Source organism: Schistocerca gregaria, chromosome 3 (assembly GCF_023897955.1).
Source record: "Schistocerca gregaria isolate iqSchGreg1 chromosome 3, iqSchGreg1.2, whole genome shotgun sequence".
NCBI lineage: Eukaryota > Metazoa > Arthropoda > Insecta > Orthoptera > Acrididae > Schistocerca > Schistocerca gregaria.
The window spans coordinates 836,000,853-836,022,767 of NC_064922.1; the positions used below are offsets into that span (position 1 = coordinate 836,000,853).

General features: G+C 39.0%; 1 protein-coding gene across 1 annotated transcript in view; it reads right to left on the reverse strand.

Annotated features, from left to right (window-relative positions):
* Nucleotides 1-21,602, reverse strand: part of LOC126354657 (nucleotide exchange factor SIL1) — a 105,902-nt gene extending 84,300 nt beyond the window's left edge. Inside the window, exon 1 of the mRNA XM_050004432.1 lies at nt 20,525-21,602. Coding sequence (XP_049860389.1) covers nt 20,525-20,675 — 151 coding nt within the window. The 5' untranslated portion in view covers nt 20,676-21,602. The remainder of the gene's footprint in view (nt 1-20,524) is intronic.
* Between the last annotated feature and the right edge of the window lie 313 nt (nt 21,603-21,915).

The window sequence follows — 21,915 nt, forward strand, 5'->3', positions numbered from 1 at the left end:
AAATTCCCGGATTTTTCACGGTTAAAAATATACTTTCTCCCAGGTGATAGTATATTTTCCCTTATCAATTCTTACAATGGTTATGGTTTTATACACGGGCGTACAATTTCCCGGCACTTCAGAAAATGAAACTCAGGGAAAAAAGACAAGTTTTGGAAACATCTTTGATGTGCAGCAACATGTACGCTGCGTATTTTCGTATTACGAAAGTATACACTGTAATTCCACCAAACACCGCATGTTACTTTCTGAATCATTGAAATCGAGATTTCGATGCGCCTTTGTAGGCCGTTCGTAGCTCACGTCACGTGATCTTGCCAGCCGATGACAACGGATATTCAGAGCATAGGACAGGTGATGTAGTCAGCGAGTAGCAACTTTTTTTTTCTATTTTTATTTATTTTTATACATGAGATCATTGACATAGAGGAGAAACAGAATGGGTCCTAATACTGATCCTTGAGGGACACCATATTTCACATTTTTCATATCCTGAATAGAAGTAGCTGATTTTGTTATGGTCAGTATATTGCACTTCAACCACCTGTTTGCGACCACATAGGTATGTCTTGAGTCACTCATTGGATATACCTCTAATTCCTAACTGGTCAAGCTTCTGCAGTAGGGCATTATGGTCAATGACGTCAAAAGCTTTAGATAAATCAAGACATATGCCTATGTCACAAACTCACTTGCATCCAGTTTAGCATAGATTTCATTAAGAACTTCAAATATTGCACTTTCAGTTGAATAGCCTTTCCTGAAGCCATGTTGTGAAGGAGATTTTTATTTAGGAAATCAGACAATCTCTTATAAAAACTTTTTCTAAGAGTTTAGAAAATACAGGCAGTAGGGCTATTGGTCTATAATTTGAAACACATTCTGGATTTCCTTTTTTGAACAGTGGTTTCAGCTTCGCTGTTTTCAAGCATGAGGGGAAGGTTCCTGATGCCAGTGAGCTGTTGCACAAATGTGTCAAGGGTTCAACTAAGGGAAGACAGCATTTTTTAATAATTGCATCTGGTATTCCATCAATTCCACATGAGTACCCTGTTTTCAAGGTTTTTGTAACTGATAAAATTTCTTCAGAATTTGTGGGTGAAAGGAACAAAGATGTAGACACATTTCTCACACTATTGCATGATGGAGGTGATATTTTGCTGTGTTCTTCCAGTCCACTCACCAACTGTTCACTTATGTTTGCAAAATATTTGTTGAAGGTCCCTGCAAGTTCTGTAGGGCAAGAAATCATTTGACCTTCATAACATAAGTTCATATTTTTATATTGTTTGGTTTCACTTGTTTGATTTTTTATAACTTCCCATATAGCTTTAGATTTGTTTTTTGAATTTTCAATGTATTTGTCATTTGCCATTGTTTTAGCTTCTCTTACAACATTTTTGAGGATCCTCTTGTAATTATTCAGGTACAAATGAAATTCAGGAGGCATGTTCTGTGTCTTTGCTATAGTGTGTAATCTTCTTTTCTCTGCACAAGATATTCTAATACCTGTTGTAATCCATTAGTTCTTTTTGAAGTTAGGTTGACATTTTTGCTTTTTAAATGGAAATGTAGCTTCAAAGTATGACATGAAGATTTCCATAAATTTTTCAAACTTTTTGTTAGTATTTTCACAAGTATACCACTTCATACCAAGTTTCTTCACTTAGTCTCAGTACAAAAAGGTTTATTTGTTTGTTAGTGAATTTCCTTGCTTCTTTTCCAAGATCCTCTTTCTCAGTTGTTTCACTTGGGGGGTGCAAAGCAATAAACTGTGCATAGTGATCACTGAAGCCAGTATTAAGATTTCCGGCACAGAAATTGTTATTTACATTTGTGTTTATTAATATCTGATCAATTGTTGTACTAGTTGTTGGTGTAACTCTTGTAGGAGAGTCAATGGTGGTTTTTATGTTATATGTTTCCAGTAGGGTCATCAAGCTTTGCTGGTCTTTTGAGATTTCTTGAAAATCTATATTAAAATCTCCACATATGATCACTGTTTTGTTGAAGTTTTTTATAGTATTTAAAGCTGCTTCTAGTTGGTGACAGAAATCATTTAAGTTCCCATCAGGGCTCCTATATACACAGATGATTATTAATTTTAATGCAGAGAGTTCAACTGCGGATACTTCAAAAATTCTCTCTTCAGCTAACAGTTTAATGCGTTTTATGTTAAAATAATCAATGCCACTTTTAACAAATATACATGACCCTCCATATCTGGATGTAATTCCACAAAATGATGAAGAAAGATTGAAGTCTGCAAGTTTTGTGACTGACATTGCATCTTTAGGCAGCCAGTGTTCGGTTATACACACTACTGAAACGTTTTTTTAGCTCATCAGTACATAAAATTCCAACTTCACTTAATTTGGTTTAGCAATGATTGGACATTTTGATGAATCAGCATGAAATTAAAGGGTTTGCTAGGCTTTGGCATATTTAATTGATCACTTACCTTTACCTTGTCAATAAAAAATCATTCAGGTGTGCTGGAAGTACTGCTTTTCTTTTCCCGACTGCATATATTCTTCTATTATCATCTGCAGCAGAATTTTCTTCAGTGTCTGGCTCCCCTGGTAGTTCTTCAGCTGTTGCTCTTACTGTTGATAATATTGCTGCTGGTGATAGAGTTGGGTCTGCAATTGGTAGAGCTGTTACTGCATTCACTGTGCCTGGATATTGGAGGCACCTAGTTCCTTCTTTTGTTGTTGATGTTGGTGAGTGAGGTTTTGCTGGCGTTGTTTCCTTCGAATATTTGGGGGGCCAATCCAGGATGATTTTGCTTTTGAGTGTTTGATGCCTCTTGGTGATAATTTCTTCGATTTTTCCGACGAGCAGTTTTTTCCCCGTGTTGTTAACGTGCAATCCATGTAATGTGTGGAATCTGCGCCCAATATTATTAACATTTACGAGTTCTACATTTCTGAAATGTTTGCAAAGTAATGAATTTGTTGGTTGGCATTGATTATTTCTTTATTTACGCATGACCAAGAAGGTAAGTCATGCCGATGTGGAATGTTCAGCACTAAAACATTTGTGTGTGTCAACTGTCCTAAGCACCTTTTTAGTTCTTGTTTTGCTTTGTGGGTTTCGTTTTTATATACGTCATTTGACCCACCAATTAGCACAACAAAGTCTTCAGAGGATAAGTCAGTAACGTCTGTGGATCGTACATGATTGCAAACTTCCGACATAGAAGCACCAGGCTTTATGTAAGCGATTGTTTGTAAACTGGACTGACCGCTCAGAAGGCGAGCAAATCCACGACCACGACTGTCTGCCATCAAAACTACTTTTCTTCGTTTAGGGTTCTCTGCCTGTTTAGAGAGTCCACCGTCGTTATGGCCAAACAATTTAGTATCAGCGCTGGACAAATACTTGATATTTGGGTCACGCAAGTGTTCAGGTCTTTCAGTTTCATTTCCTTTCGTAACAGTAGAGTTGTTAGGCATTCTTTTGGATGTATCACTCCGCGTATTTGTATTTTCATATTCAGCTCGGAAGTTAGTTTTATCACATGCACAATGTTTCTTACCTTGCACGGTTGATTGCACACTGAATCTGCTTGTAAACGCGGTATTAGGCTCATACAATAACCTTTGTTGAGAATTAGGCAGTTTGTTTTTCACTTTGCCTGGAACTTCGTGGTTACTGTGAGGCAAGTTTGACGTAGGTTCACACTTTCCAGCGGTAAGTTTTTTTTAGTTCGCTCATCAGAGTGTTAATGGTTAGTTGCACACTACTTAAACGACCATTTAACTTTCTGATTTCATCACTACAATTCGTGCACACGCTGTTTTTATCAGTGTAATTTTCACTTTTTTCCGCACGAACACTATGTATATCAACATTCACTGTTAAGTAGCACGAACATACAAACAGGGAACGTTAATAGTTTAAATTAATATACATAGTGTTGCTACAAGAGAAGCAAAGCTTTCACATATAATATTGTTCTCAAGCTGCAAGAGAAGCTAAGCTTTCGCATATACTGTGATTTTTTTTTGAGCGTGTTACACTTTTTAAAGATATATCACACAAATGTGCCAGTAAAATTTTTAATAGTGACATAAATGTCTGATCTAGAGGGTTCGAAATTATTCTAAATAGCGCGTCATCAAAGAATTGATTTTTACATGACAGTCAAATTGCTCTGTGAGTTAATAAATTCAAGGTGCATTCTTGCACATAGTTCAACTTACGTAAAAGGATATTTACTTTGAAAGTAACGCTTTTCAAACCATTATTCGCAATATTTTCCCGCGACCTATTATAAATAGGTTCGTTTCAGCAGTTGCCAGAAACCTCAGATAACAGGCGACACCGCGCTTGGGTAGCTATCATGACGTAGGTAGCCCGTATGTGCGTACGTGTAAAACATAGAAAGATCATACACTATAATCAAAATATCCACGGGTGTACTGCCGGTCTATAGTGTCCAACGGGCACAATATTTCGGCGATCAAACATGTCGCCATCATCAGGTGAACTGACGGACTGAGCTCCTGTGAACGTGCCGGCACGGAGATCCGTACGCTATGGCTGCTCAGGGGGAACTGGGTTCGGTCGCGGCGGCGGCCGATTTAAATACCCTCCGCCCGCGGCGCGCTCCCTCTGCCGTCCGCGCCCCGCGCCACGGTAGCGCGGTGGAACAGATTGCGACGGCGTCTGAGATGACGTCGGTGTGATGGCTCTGTCCGCCGTGGTCGTCGCAACTATGCGTTTGCTCGATTTACTCTTGATTAACCCAATCGCTGGTTCCCAAGCCTTGCTAAGATTATAGCCACAGTCACGGTTTATGAGGTCGTCATTGGTGCGAATTTCGATGACCTCTCTAACAACGCTGTCCCAGTATCTCGACGTCTGTACCAGAATCCTCGTGCGTGTTTTAATTCACTTGATAGCTCCCGGCCACAGATATCCGTTTTGTTTTCATTTGACGTGAGAGTAAACGAAGGAGAAACAGCAAAATCACTAAATGTAAACACGGGTCATGTGGAGACTACCCACTATAACCCAGACTGCTCTGCGCATCGGCCCCGGATCTACGACATTTGCGAACTGAGTCAAAACTAAAAAAAAAAAATCGAACTTTCAAACTATGTTCATCTTGTAGCGCACATATTTCTGAAATGTTTGAAATTTAAAAACATATGTATTCGAGGAAATGTAAAATATATTATTTGGTCTAAAGTATGCCAAAGTGCAGTGTCACCCCTCTTCATAAAGCTTTTTTTCTACCGCACGTCCAAATTTTATTCAGGCGAGTGGAAATTGAAATGTCCTGTGGTGCCTCTCCTGCTCCCAGTCGGCCGGTTTGACAGCCTGACCCTCTTTTAAAAAAAAAAAAAAAAATCTAGCAATCAATAGCCGATGGGATTATTTGTAATCTAGAGAACAAGAACTCTCCAGAAATTCTGAACTCTTTATTGCCTATTAGTTAATAACTTGCTGTTTTGTGTGACATGAAATTAAATTACACATTTCTTCAAACCTTAGCTCCTAACATTTTTTTCTCTCTAATCTTGCTACAGCTTTACGTATAGTGCTTTCCTTTCTGCGAAAGAATCAGTTACCTCATCAAAGTTCGTCAAACGTTTTGCTACATGAAAATCAAAATGTCGTTATCTAATACTGAAAAAGCTGTTAATACAAATAATACCCAAGACTGGTGTGGTTTCTAGGTCTGATTACGTCAATTTTGTCACTGTGGGCTAGATTAAACAAAATAGGCCTTTCTAACATGGCAGCAATTTTGTAACACACCAATTTTAAACGACACTGTTTTGGCACAAATGGCCATTTTTATAACACGACAGAATATAATCCACGAAGTACCAATATCAAATGCCTATTAGGCCTACTACAAGCAAAAAGTAGACCTACTACAAGCAAAAAGCTTTATGTTAGGAAATAGTTTCACATTTTATTAACACGCACCAGCTTCTCAAGCACGAGATCGAAAAGTAGTACTACGAAATTTTTATATAAATTTGGAATCGTCTTATTCTTCCCATTATTTGTATGATGTCGCCGTTTCTTCTCCTCCTCGTTCTAACAATCTTGTCATCACCAATTCTATAGTTATTGCTGCCATTGTCAATATTTGTTCGCCGATTAACTTCACTAAACCTGTCACAATCACAGGTTGAGTTATCCCGCGATTATTTTCCGGTTAGGCGTTATTACGTGTTCGAACAACACGTTTTCCGCGTTACTTCCCGAATAGAACTTACGCGTCTGCTAGCCGGGGACTGTATAACTGGTCCTTACTAGTGCACCGATCTGGCCAAAAATTTTCTGTCAAAAATTTCATTTTCTTGGATATACCGAGAAGATAATACGTGATCTTTCTCACTTGTTATTCCTGTTAGTCGTTTATTTCCATTCTGGTAGTCTGAATCTATGGATTTCGCTAGTAATTATAACAATGCTGATCATTCGCAAACTCAATCAACCACATAATCAGACGGCGATTGGCATTCATCCATTCGGCTTTATTCGCTCATCTCGTATTGCCCAGCCTCCTTTTGTCTGCGGAAAGTTTATTTCTAGGTGCGACGAGGATTCTCCTGACAGAGACATCACGTACACTATGCAAGCCTTCAAAAGTCAACTTATGATTCATTCAGAAATCAATTAAAATGTGTTCAAAAACCAAGAGGGGAAGCGTTTCAAAATCATATGAATAATCCATAGACAAAGATGCGCTGGATGCTAGGCGCTTTGTGAAACAAGTTTTCTTCCCTCAAGAATATGAATTTGGCGCCCCCTTTTCCCGGTAGCATCTAGCTGCTTGCTGCGACTGCTTGCACAGCCAACAGCCACATTCCTGTAGCCAGTAGCGGGAGAGTCTACTACTCAAACGTGACTCAACTGCGCATGCACATGAGGCCGTGCGTAACTGCTAAAACAAATCGAATGAAAACAGTAGCGACTTGACACTCATTGGAGGCAATTTGTTGTTACGAAGCACTGCATAGTCTTCCTAAAGCCTTTGATACATTTTCAATTGGCAGACGCTTGCATGAGAAATGTGCGCCGTTTTTGTATATGGGTCATTTCCTTTGCAATTTAAGTTATTTTCGTTTTTTTTCTCTCGTTTATGTTTTATTGTTGAAATATTATTCTCCAGTAGCGGTATACAGTAATATTCTTTGATAGAGTATCGGTTCTTTCCAGTCAAAATTACAAAAATTTAACTGAAAACTCAAACAATGAAAAATTCCCGGAATTCTAAAAATATCCCGGGTTTTTCCCGGGTCGTATACACCCAGTAAAACTTAGATCAAATGATAAAACCCACCCTCACAAATAAAACATAAAACTGAAACTGCTGTTGAGGCATTGTCGCCCAACACCGAAGATAGGGTGCTGCGACAGTTAAGAGTCCACCATAGAGCGGCTAAAAGAGGGCAGTTCAGCAGGAAGTGGATGACCATCATTAATCAGCCACAGCGACATTAAGGTGGGTCCTCGTGACGTAGGAGGTAACCATGCGTTAGCAACGTATGGCAATGCAGAGCCAGCAGAGGACAACTGATTCCCTGCGAGAGGACCACATGGAAACTTCTACACATTCGTAGTCTACTTAATGAGATTCAGTTTGTTGTGTATACAGTTATGCTATTCTGTGTCCCAAAGCCGAGAACCCCTGCGGTGTAAGACAGAATGCAGGTCAGTTTTAGAGACGTGCATCTCCAGGAGCAGATTCCTCATAGTCTGTCAGGCCAGCAAGTTTGTTGCCCGGGATGCCGACGTGTCCTGGCGTCCACACAAACACCACTGAACAACTGGACCGTTCCAGGGTAGAGATGGACTCCTGAATGGATGCTGCCAAAGGTTAGCAAGGGTAGCTCTGGTTGACAGCTTGTAGGCTGCTCAAGGAGTCAATACACAGGAGAAATGACTTGCCAGGGCATGAGCGGGTGTACTCAAGAGCACAAGATATGGCTGCCAACTCCGCAGTAAAAACACTGCAGCCACCCGCCAAGGAGTGCTGTTCAATACGTCCTCCATGAACATACGCAAAGCCTACGTGACCATCAGCCACTGAGCCATCAGTGTAAACCAATTCATGGCCCCAGTACATGTCGAGAATCAAGAAGAAATTATAGCGGATAGCTGCAGGGTTAACTAAGTCCTTAGGGCCATGCGAAAGGTCCAGAAGAATCTGCAGCCTAGGTGAACATTATGGAGGTGTACGTGAATGTACCTCGAGGAGAGGTGGTAACAGGAAGGACTCCAGTTTTGACAGAAGGGATCAGATGTGAACTGCAATTGTAAGCCCTGACGTGGGCCGCTGATGCGAGAGATGAACCGCGTGGTTGGGAAAAGGAGACAGTAATTCAGATGCGCAGGAGAACTATGAATGTGTGCAACATAACTGGCAAGCAGTTGTGCACGCCTAACCTCCAATGGAGGGACTCCGGCCTCCACCAGGACGCTGGTCATCGGACTCATTCTAAAAGCTCCTGTCACTAGGCGAACGCCACAGTGGTGCACTGGGTGAAGTAAACGCAACGCTGAGGGCACTGCTGAACCGTAAACCAGACTCCCATAGTCAATGCAGAATTGAACGAGAGCTCTGTAGAGCTGCAGCAGCGTTGAGCGATCTGCACCCCAGTTGGTGTTGCTCATGCAGCAGCAGCAGCCATTGAGGTGCTGCCAGCACTTCTGCTTAAGCTGACGAGGGTGAGGTAGCAAAGAGAATCAGGTGTCGAAAACCAGGCCTACTCACTACAGTGAGTGGATCGTCATTAAGGTAAAGTTCTGGTTCTGGATGAAAAGTGCGACGCCGACATAAATCCATAGCACACGACTTCGCAGCTGCAAACTGGAAGCCATGGGCTAGACTTGTGAATGACTCCCTGTAGGCGCCGCGCAGCAACACTAGTACTCGAGGAGTAGTACGAAATGCAGAAGTCATCTGCAAACAGAGCAGGTGAGACCGACGGCCCTACAATTGCTGCTACATCGTTAATAGTTACTAAAAATAGAGACACACTCAATACAGGGCCCTGCAGAATGCCATTCTCCTGAATACGGGGGGGGGGGGGGGGGGCGGAGGAACTATGGGAGGCACCGACTTGGACACAGAAAGTACAGGGCAACAGGAAGTTTAGGCAAAAATTCGGAAGTGGCCCAGGAGACCCCACTCATACAATGTGGCAAATATAATGTTGCCAGGTCGTATCGTATGCTTTACGTGTGTCTAAATAGATGGCAACCAGATGTTGACATCTGGAAAAGGCTGTTTAGATGGCAGACTCGAAGGACACAAGATTATTGGTGGTAGAGCAACCCTGGCGGAAGCCACCCGGCATTGAGCCAGTAGGTCATGTGACTCCAGGACCCAACCCAACCTCTGACACACCATATGTTCCAGTAGCTTGCAAAGAAAGTCAGTGAGGCTGATGGGCTGGTAGCTATCCACATCAAGTGTGTTTGGACCGGGTTGGAACACCAGAATGATGGTGCTCTACTGCCATTGCGACGGAAAGACGCCATAACACCAGATCAATTTGAAGATAACTAGGAGATGTCGTTTGTAATCATACGAGAGATGTTTAATCCTCTAACTGTGGATCTGATCAGGCCCAGGAGCTGTGTCGGGGAAATTTGCAAGGGCTCTGAGGAGCTCCCAAAAACATTTTTCATTGGTATCTAAACTTTGTCACTAGTAGATTTATTGAATGATGTTCTTGGGCCAGCAGGGTGGTAAAAATGCACAAAAACATCATTGTTCCCCAAGATTTGATTTGATTATATTTACTTCATTCCATTTGATCCGTAGTGAGGAGATCCTCCAGGATGTGGAACATGTCAGAAAAATAAAAACACATGACAAATATTTACAGCTAAAACAAATAAGCTAATATACCATTCCACAGGTCCCAAGTGGAATGATTGTCATTTTTTTAATGAACACTATATAAAAGAGTCGTTTTACAAATACTAATGCACTGAATTTAAAATAAGTTTTTTTTTTTTTATTTGCAAGGTAATAAATGTGTAATACAACCAAACTTATTCTTTCAACCTCTGCAAGCCACCACTGTCCATCATAAACACATGCCACTATGTCATGTGTAAATTTGTAATACAGCCAAACTTATCCTTTCAACCTCTGCAAGCCACCACTGTCCATCATACACACATGCCATTATGTCATTCAACCTTAAAGACAGAGATGTAATTTTACTGGCACAATGATCCTCATAAATTTCGGTTTATGATGTTATACAGCTCAAACTAAGTTTTCTGCAATGACAAGGAATTAGTGGATATGCCTTGTTGCTTTTATTGCTACACAGTTTACAAATCTGGTTTGAAGTGTTAATTTCATATGCAGAACCACTTCTTCTTTCTTGATAGGAAAATAGGTAATGCCTTTAATATTCTACTTGAAAAAGACATATATGTCCTGTACTTTGCGAATTTGATCTGTGGTTGGTCTTTGTAGGCTGGCTTTACTTACTGTACTTCACATTTTGTTGTACCTCGTACTCCATCACATGCATTTTTACCATGGCAAGATGCAAAAAAGTGACATTCAGCCTCCAACCCAAAGTCTACTTTGTGGTTACACAGATTTGAAAAATTCTTTTTGTTCTTATGCTGACTACCACTTCCATCTGAAAAGTGTATCCACTTCTCAACCTTGGGAAAATTTTCTTTTATGTAATTAATTACATACTTTTGAAACCACATACACCAAAGTGTTGTGCTCCAGGTAGTCCCTTAGAATGCAAACTGAAGAACTTCATCTTTCTCATTCTTAAAGTAGAGAATAAATGGATGCACTGTTGCCTGGTCATTGACCCAGTGCTACCCTCATACTGCATCCTGAATCACAAATGCAAAACCAGCTAGCTCTAGGTATTCAGTTTCATGAAGTTGTGCTTTTTTGTCCTTTAAAAACTTACTTTGGATTTTAGAAACAGTGGTGACTTCTGAGTTTATGTAAGTTATCAATTAAAGATTCTAAGTACGCTTCCTGAAATTTAACCACCGTTATCATTTCTGCCCTGTCAGTTGTGACCTGCACTGTTTGAAGGTGATACTGTCTAGCATTTCCTCATCATATTTGTGAAACAATTCAATAACAGTTTCCTTACCAGAGCCTTTATTACACAAACTCATCATGCAGTTATAACCATTAGTGAGAGGTCACAAAATTTTGACCTTCCAATTTTGCATTCAGGGTGAGAATTTTTGAAAGCCACATAAAGTTCATTTAAATTTGACAGCACTAGTCATTTCTGCTTTGTTACTTTAACTTCATTTATAACAACTCTTGCTATCTTTGCAACCTGGACACATTCTACTGTTTTCATCATCTTCAAAAAACTGCTGGATCTTTTTAATTATTTCTTCACTTATACCTACTCCTTTCCTCTTTCCTAAACTGGAAGAATGCCTTGCTATTTCACTAATTTTCAGGTTAGTTTAACCAAACGATGAGAAACATTGAATTCATGAACTATTTTTTCCCTTGACCATGAGTCAGGGAACAAACTTAAAATTTAACTTTTTCCTCTTTAGATGTCACTGAACATTTAATTTTTAATTTCTCAAATATTCAGTGTCAGACGATGCTGGTGGTAGGTTTTCTTCTTCTTTAGAAATAATTTTGGTATCTGTGTTATTAAAGCATGATTCCGAGTCTTTTCTAATTTTTTCTGAAATTTGTTGTACCTTATTTTCAATAGCTGCTTTTCTTTTTCTGCTACTTAATTTTATTATTTTTGAAGCAGGAGATACATCTAACTTAGAACAAGCAGAATCCAATATGCCAACCGCTTCCTCATTAGAAGTATAAATGTCATTATCAAGGTTACATGGCCCTGGTTCTGGACTCACAACAAATATTTTTGATTAACAATTTGGGCACAGGGAATTTTCAAGAATCACATTATGTTTCACTTGGGAAGCTGTTTCATTCTCACATAACAAGGACAACTGTTCAAGTTTTATTTCCCTCAAACCTTTAGTAATAGGCTTTTTAAGAACTTTAAGTGGATCAAAGCACTTTCTTCCAAAAATGTGGTGGTGCTTCAGAATGTATTTCCTTCCAAAAATGCGGTGGTACTTCAGAATATATTTCTTCTCATGATACTCACACACTGATGTTACAGAAGAACTTACTCAAAATTTAAACAAAGTTTGTCTGACTTCATCACAGTCATTGACATTTTTCAAGTTTTTTGAAACTGAACCATAAACTGTTTTGTGACACACTTCACCTGTTATCTGTCCAACAGAGCACTGTTCATCTATGTTATTGCATTCCAGTTAGTCTCCCAAAATTAATTACAAATTACACACAGAACATAGCACATAACACATTCTACACTCTCAATGAAGTATGTACATCCAAAGACTGACTACAACAATGCCACACCCAGCAATAATGTATTTCTTTACTGACCTAAACGTAAATGGGCATTTTTATTACCATAGAACAAAAGCGGAAGTTCCTATTGTTCAATTGCATTCTAAAGATAAATAAACTACATGAATATTGGGTAATAGTGTTAACTAAATATATGTCACAATTAAATTTTATTACAATGAAACAATAAACCATTTAAATAGGCAACAGCCATAGGATCAGTTGTAGAGTAATATGAATTATTTCTTCATTTTCAAAAATTCATACCTTTGGTCACAGTCAGATATCAATGTTGGAATTTTTACAGTATGTTGCTATCACATAGGTGTACAAATTGTACAAAAATAATATTTTTGTATTCAGTCCCACCTAAGATAAATAACCCCAAACTTAACAAAAAATGAAAATGTTCAAATTTCAAAAATTCATAAAAAATTAAGGAAACATTTGTAAGCGTTCTTGCTCTATATGAGGCTAGTAGTGTATGATATCTAACTATAGGAAAGAATAGACTCTCAGAAATCACTCATGGTTTGTTATTTTTGGGCTAAAATCGGATTTTTGAAAATTTGGATACCAAACTTTGGAGGTCATTTTGACTAGTTATTTTTTAATTTAGGGTATTTTGTGTAATAGACAATGCCGTAGAGGACACTTTTCTAAAAACAATTATGTCAATTGCAATGTTGTAACTTAGCCCAGTGCAGAGACATTCAAATTTTCACTAATGTCTCCAGACTGAAAACCACTGCGTGCCTACAAACAAAAAAGGGCCGCAATCCAGTAAAGGTGCAAGATAAATTATTTAAAAATACTGATTTGAACTTCTCAAATATCGAGCAATCACATATAAAAAAATTAAAATATTTTTGAAATGGTCAAGCAACTGTCACTGGACCACTCCACAAGGATTGACCCAGAAAGAAAAATAACACTTAGTCAATAATTTACTATATACTAATGTGCATTGGTGTCTACTGCTGAAGTAAGACATGATCAATCTGTGATTTAGGGACTGCACAGAAATACGCCACGGTCACTCCATTCTCTAAGAGTGACTCGAAGGAGGCAAATATGATGGCAGATGTGTGAATTGCACGCACAATATGACTAAATAATGGGTTATTAATTGTAGGTAGTTTGAATATTAGGTTGGTGGTGGCTCTTCTTACAGTAATGTCAACATGAGAGGGGAACAACTCATATGTGTGTTAGCATGTACCACTGGCATCCCTGGAAGAAACATCTGGCAAGTAGAAAAGGCTGTCCTGGCAGCAACCGAGAGCACAAGTTGCAGTTAGCTGTGGATCGCTGTTCACATCAGCACCAATCACATCAGTTGCCTGGGATATGATTATTCTCGAGTCTTTGTGGAGACTGGCAGAAGTGGTGAAGTCAGCTAGTCTCAGTCATACACTATGTGATCAAAAGTATCTGGACACCCCCAAAACATACATTTTTCCTATTACAGGCATTTTGCTGCCACCTACTGCCAGGTACTCCTTATCAGTGACCTCAGTAGCGAAGATGGTCAGGTAATTGGGTGTCACTTATCTCATACGTCTGTACGCGAGATTTCCACATTCTTTAACATCCCTCGGTCCACAGTTTCCGATGCAATAGTGAAGTGGAAATGTGAAGGGACACGTACAGCACATAAGCATACAGGCCGACCTCATCTGATGACGGACAGACTGCTAATAATTAAAGAGCGTCGTAATGTGTAATAGGCAGACATATATCCAGACCATCACACATGAATTCCAAACAGCATCAGGATCCACTGTAAGTTAGGCAGGAGGTGAGAAAACGGATTTCGTGGTCGAGTGGCTGTTCATAAGCTACACATCACGCCAGTAAATGCAAAATGTCACCTCATTTGGTGTAAGGAGTGTAAACATTGGATGATTGAGCAGTGGAAAAACACTGTGTGGAGTAACAAATCACGGTACACAATGTAGTGATCCGATGGCAGGGTGTGGGTATGCCGAATACACGGTGAACGTTATCTGCCAGCGTGTGTAGTGCCAGCAATAAAATTAGGAGGCAATGATGTTATGGTGTGGTCGTGGTTTTCATGGAGGGGGCTCGCACCCCTTGTTGTTTTGCATGGCAGTATCACAGCACAGGCTACATTGATGTTTTAAGCACCTTCTTGCTTCCCACTGTTGAAGAGCAATCCAGGGATGGAGAGAGCATCTTCCAACATGATCGAGCACCTGTTCATAATGCATGGCTTGTGGCAGAGTGCTTAACGACAATGACATCCCTGTAATGGACTGGCCTGCACAGTCTCCTGACCTGAATCCTATAGAACACCTTTGGGTTGTTTTGAAACAGCAACTTCATGCCCCGTGTTTCACCGACTGAAATTGACACCTTTCCTCAGTGTAGCACTCCGCGAAGAATGGGTTGTCATTCCCCAAGAAACCTTCCAGCATTTGATAGAATGTATGCCTGTGAGAGTTGAAGCTGTCATCAAAGCTAAGGGTAAGCCAACACCACATTTAATTCCAGCATTACTTATGGAGGGGACCACAAAATTGTGAGTCATTTTCAGCCAGGTGTCCAGATACTTTCGATCACATAGTGTAGTTTCTTAGCACAACGGATTTGCATAATCATTTTAAAGGGGGAAGGTTAAACGTAATTTGTCTTTGCAGAACATTCCAAATCTAGTAGCCACCAATAACTCACCCTTAGAAACCTAATGGTTTTACATTATGTTCCCAAAGGGAAGAGACCCAATGTTCTCGAAGAGACTGAAATTGTTAAATATTCATTAAGTCTTCCACGATTCTATTTTACCATTTTTAAGGACTTAATGACTTCTTAATTCACCTTGTTATTTATGACCAAGGTCTCTGTTTTTCCACCAAATGTATTTTATTGAACTTCATTTATATTTTTTATTTCATTTTAGCTTTATATTTACTGTGAATTTTTTTCTTTTATTAGTGTTTTTCTGAATTTTAGTTTTACTGTACTGCACTTGTGCCTACGAGCCTTTCTCTTTGACTCCACACACAGTTTTTTTTATCTTATACATCCTGAACTATGTATACTTGCATTTTTTTTTGTAATGTGGTTTGCATTTGTTTGTTCACTATTATTTTATGACTTTTTGCTGTTACTGGACTGGACCCCCACTGCCCCCCCCCCCCCCCCCCCCCACTTCCTGTGATGCCTAGTGCCTGTCATTACTACTTGCCCAAAATTTTGCTGATGATCTTAACATGCATATAGATGCACTGTGCAGATGAGACTCCAGCAATGTTTTAGTCTGGGGGCATATTTTCAGCTTGTGTGCATGTCCTTTTCTGTGCTGCTATGACTGTTCTCACAAACACTCATGAAGTAACTCTGTTCTCTCATTTTCTCCTTCTACTTTCTACTATTACCTGTGCCCAGTGGTTACCTCCAGTCTGTTTTTCAAGATATTCTATTTGGTATCGAACCTATAATTGACACATGCATCTAGGCATTAGCTATAATTCTTATTATTACATACATGATCGTAGATCAAATTTGGTGAGGTAGTGTGTAACTGGCATGCTTAGTTTAGCAACTCTTCTGCAATACAAACTGTGGGGTACTGGGGATATTATTGTTGCTCAGGTGGCAAAAATACACGACCATCATAAAGTTTTGGCTAATGATGTCAGTAGTGAAACCAGTTAGTAGTTATTGATGATCTCTCCTATCACCTTTTTTTTTTTTATAGAGTGCTTTAAAATTAGCATGTTTCAAAATCTCTGGAAAAATGCCCTAAGATAGTGATGTATTACGTATTTCAGAAAAAAACATTGTTTATTATGTGGGGGAAGTCTCTAGTACTCCGTTGGAAACCCACCAAATCTAGACGAGCTTTTATTTTTGAGAGAATACATAATTTTCTTACTTTCAGAAGGAAAAAGTGGGTGAGATGGCCATATGTATGAGATGTTTGTTCAATATACTCTTGATTTTTCTTCTTGAACTGTCTGTCCCTATATTTCCTACTACATCTAAGAAATGATTATTAAACAAGTCTGCTACCTGTGACTGATCATTTACAGTCCTCCCATTTACATTAACAGTGGTGTTATCCTACAGCAGTCCTTGGATCAATGTTGTGTTCAATGTCAATCAGAAATCTTTTGAGTGAAAGTTCAAATGGAGAAGTTGTGAGGCTATTTTCTTTTCTGACAACTGCCACACCAGAGAACTTAATTTATTCCAGTATGCATAATGCATCAGATACCAAAGAGGCAAAACATGTCTTGCCAACGTTATTTGCAGATATGATACAACTATGGCCATGATTAGTCTTATTTCTAATTTCTGAACTCATTCTCAGATAATTTTGAAAAATTTTGTTTCATTTGTCCATATTACACATAAAAATTACCACAAAGAAGATACTCTTGTACACAATCCCATTTTTTCCAATTGTTGCTAATGAAAAAAATGAAGGAAGATTAAAGTGTTACATACAGTTAAAGAACCAGAGGTTGTACAGAGTTTCAGAGAGAGCATAAGGGAACAATTGACAGCAATGGGGGAAAGAAACACAGTAGAAGAAGAATGGGTAGCTCTGAGGGATGTAGTAGTGAAGGCAGCAGAGGATAAAGTAGGTACAAAGACGAGGGCTGCTAGAAATCCTTGGGTAACAGAAGAAATATTGAATTTAATTGATGAAAGGAGAAAATATAAAAATGCAGTAAATGAAGCAGGCAAAAAGGAATACAAACGTCTCAAAAATGAGATCGACAGGAAGTGCAAAATGGCTAAACAGGGATGGCTAGAGGACAAATGTAAGGATGTAGAAGCTTATCTCACTAGGGGTAAGATAGATACTGCCTACAGGAAAATTAAAGAGACCTTTGGAGAGAAGAGAACCACGTGTATGAATATCAAGAGCTCAGATGGCAGCCCAGTTCTAAGCAAAGAAGGGAAGGCAGAAAGGTGGAAGGAGTATATAGAAGGTTTATACAAGGGCGATGTACTTGAGGACAATATTATGGAAATAGAAGAGGATGTAGATGAAGACGAAATGGGAGATACGATACTGCGTGAAGAGTTTGACAGAGCACTGAAAGACCTGAGTCGAAACAAGGCCCCCGGAGTAGACAACATTCCATTAGAACTACTGACGGCCTTGGGAGAGCCAGTCATGACAAAACTCTACCAGCTGGTGAGCAAGATGTATGAGACAGGCGAAATACCCTCAGACTTCAAGAAGAATATAATAATTCCAATCCCAAAGAAAGCAGGTGTTGACAGATGTGAAAATTACCGAACTATCAGTTTAATAAGCCACGGCTGCAAAATACTAACACGAATTCTTTACAGACGAATGGAAAAACTGGTAGATGCAGACCTCGGGGAGGATCAGTTTGGATTCCGTCGAAATGTTGGAACACGTGAGGCAATACTGACCTTACGACTTATCTTAGAAGAAAGATTAAGAAAAGGCAAACCTACGTTTCTAGCATTTGTAGACTTAGAGAAAGCTTTTGACAATGTTGACTGGAATACTCTTTTTCAAATTCTAAAGGTGGCAGGGGTAAAATACAGGGAGCGAAAGGCTATTTATAATTTGTACAGAAACCAGATGGCAGTAATAAGAGTCGAGGGGCATGAAAGGGAAGCAGTGGTTGGGAAAGGAGTGAGACAGGGTTGTAGCCTCTCCCCGATGTTATTCAATCTGTATATTGAGCAAGCAGTAAAGGAAACAAAAGAAAAATTTGGAGTAGGTATTAAAATTCATGGAGACGAAGTAAAAACCTTGAGGTTCGCCGATGACATTGTAATTCTGTCAGAGACGGCAAAGGACTTGGAAGAGCAGTTGAACGGAATGGACAGTGTCTTGAAAGGAGGATATAAGATGAACATTAACAAAAGCAAAACGAGGATAATGGAATGTAGTCAAATTAAATCGGGTGATGCTGAGGGAATTAGATTAGGAAATGAGACACTTAAAGTAGAAAAGCAGTTTTGCTATTTAGGAAGTAAAATAACTGATGATGGTCGAAGTAGAGAGGATATAAAATGTAGACTGGCAATGGCAAGGAAAGCGTTTCTGAAGAAGAGAAATTTGTTAACATCGAATATAGATTTATGTATCAGGAAGTCGTTTCTGAAAGTATTTGTTTGGAGTGTAGCCATGTATGGAAGTGAAACATGGACGATAACTAGTTTGGACAAGAAGAGAATAGAAGCTTTCGAAATGTGGTGCTACAGAAGAATACTGAAGATAAGGTGGATAGATCACGTAACTAATGAGGAGGTATTGAATAGGATTGGGGAGAAGAGAAGTTTGTGGCACAACTTGACTAGAAGAAGGGATCGGTTGGTAGGACATGTTTTGAGGCATCAAGGGATCACAAATTTAGCATTGGAGGGCAGCGTGGAGGGTAAAAATCGTAGAGGGAGACCGAGAGATGAGTACACTAAGCAGATTCAGAAGGATGTAGGTTGCAGTAGGTACTGGGAGATGAAGCAGCTTGCACAGGATAGAGTAGCATGGAGAGCTGCATCAAACCAGTCTCAGGACTGAAGACAACAACAACAACATACAGTTGACAAAAAAGCCGTTCGACACAGAGCACTAGCTCAGATTTAAGAAAGGTGGTGAAAGAAATCTACCATGCTCTCTCGAAGAAACCATTCTGGCGTTCACCTTCGCTCTAGAACACTACAGAGGGGAAAATATTACACTGTTCCAAAATCATCATCAATTTTACTACTCAATTCAGTATCTAAATAAAATACTAATTTATAGTTCATGTACTAGCCAATTACAATTGTAAGGCCTGCAGTGGTGTTTCACGCACAAAATATGTACAAAATGTTCTGTTTTTTGCTCTATACTGATAATACCAGATTGCTGAGAACTGCGAATTGGTACTAATTGTATTCGTAAATCTTACATGGGTTTAAATCAAACAATGGAAAGTCCAGGATGGAATGTAACAATACCAGAGAAGAAAAGTTGCTACTCACTATATAGCGGAGATGCTGAGTCGCGATAGGCACAATAAAAAGATTCATACACTCATAGCTTTCGGCCATTAAGGCCTTTGTCAGCAGTACACACACACACACACACACACACACACACACACACACACACACACACGAGTGTTACAAAGTACCTCATGTTCAATTTAGAGACCCACAGAGTTTTAACAGTATGATTTCTACTAAAGCTTGATTTTAAAACAACCATATTTGTGAATAGCTGACCATTTATGTATAAAGATTTTACTGCTTGTTGACAAAATCTATCCAACAATATAGAACAGTACAGGTCCTGTTATATAAATTTACAAGGTTTAAAAAACTGCCTGCACAACGCATAGGACACGATTTTGGCACAAAAACAATAGGTGACAAGAACTTTGCATTGATAACTTCTGCTACGGTAGGTTTGACCATTTAAAATACACCAGTAAATAGGATACAATTACGACCTATTTGTCACCTCATTATGCAAACTGATCTGTACAGATAGGGTTTAATGGAATTAAAATTACATGTGAGACAGGTACTCACAATACAGAGAGAATTCATTTAGCAACTAATATTATATTTAGAGGAAATCAATACACTGAATTTCTTAGCTCCTTCCGTGAATCAGTGGGAGGAAAACTATCTGGCTTTAATATCCTATAGGCCTGAAACTATAACATTATACAGTAGAGTGTAAAGATATTATAACATGCAAAGGCTACAATGAGGAAGCGAAAAAACGTCATTTATTACGCATGTCAGGCAGTCCATCAAGTTATTACAAGGAAAATGATTATCAGCATTCATTTTTGATTCACAAACGTGTTTCGTAAATCCCATCATGCAGGAGAGCCTTCAGAGACTGGGAAGCTTTATTTCTTCTCAAATACGAACTTAAGCACTTGTCATGAGAGCAGTAAGCGGTCTGATTGAAATGCATTATCGTGGATCTTTCTGTATTGCTTATATTGTTTGTTGCCTAGTCGCGTGAATCCTTACAAGTAAGATAACATCTTAGCACAACGGTGTAATTCGTATTTTGAACGGAATATTTTCTGCAAGTTGGCTCATATCAAATACAGTCACTTTAATAACTCTTATGAGAGAAGAATAAAAGTTTGATACCTTTTTTCACTGTTTGCCATTCTTCAGTGGCTACAAAAGCATCGTCTTCTTCGTCATCTTTCACTGCGGCACTCTTCATTCGCACGGTTGCAAATTGTCCGATGACGGCTTCCACGAAACACAGCACAGCAAACACAACACATAACCTCATAATGGAATACTGATTACGAACAAGTTACAAACAGAAATTTTCACATTGGTTCAACAGCAAAACCTGAGGCGTGTTTATTCGTCACTCGTGTTGGTTATATTTATTCAGGAAAGACAGCGTAAACATCGAATCAGATTTTTCCACGTGTATCAAGGGGAAAATGATGTACGATTGTGATTACTTACGAAACCATACGCAACCAAAATTTAATTCAAAACTAAAAATTGATTCTCAGCACGGAATAATCTCCGGACCAAGACAAGAAAATTCGTATGCTTATATTCCTTTTACGAAAAAATGATATTTCGCACTGTCCTGGCAATTTTATTTATGTCAAATATACGATCTCGAATTTGAAAAATCTATGCACTACAAATACTTAAATAGAAACTCTTGCTCTCATAACACATACCGTAAACGAGAAGAGAAACTGAAAGGTGAAATAAGAGAAGGGCTCGTCTCAAGTTATCTACATGAACATTTTTAATAATTAAAGTTAAAGGGAAAATATCAAACATGAGGTATAAAACTCATAACGCAAGTTTGCAGCAACAAGTGTAACTCGATGTGTTGCGTCTGCAATAATGTCTTTCGGTCTCATTAGTGAGACATACAACTGTTTGTATATGTAGATAAATGGAGTCTAGAAATAACGTTGTTCCAACAGAGGTAATAATTAACAGTCATAACATGAGTTCATTATTGGCAGTTTTATTTTAAGTCTTATTCCAACTCTCGCTCGTCAAAACTTGCATTTATATTTTGTGATGTACATACACGAACTATCGTCATGACAAGTGTAGCCAACCTGATTCGGGCGATATGCATCCAAACGATGCCTTTTCAATCTAATCTTTGTTTCCGATTTTTAGTCAGGTCGACTCATACTTCAAGGGAAAGAACGCCGAAACATCCAAAAAATGTTTCAAATGGAGTCACTCGAACAAGCTATCAACGGAGTGAAGGAAAGTCAAGGTTTCTCTACATGAAAGTTTTGATGTTGACGGCGGAGACGGTGTCGTCGTCTGTTAAACATCGGAAGTCAACTCGATTTTGCAACGCTCACTCAATATATGAAAGTATAATTTGTGCTTTTTTATCATCTTAGTCTTTATTTTATTATTTTGCTTCGTTTTTGTGACACATGACGACTTGAGTATTTCGTTCATTACAGATCATTCATACTTGACGCAACAGAATGTCACGTCAAAACATTCCACTTTCTATTTCAAATGGCGGC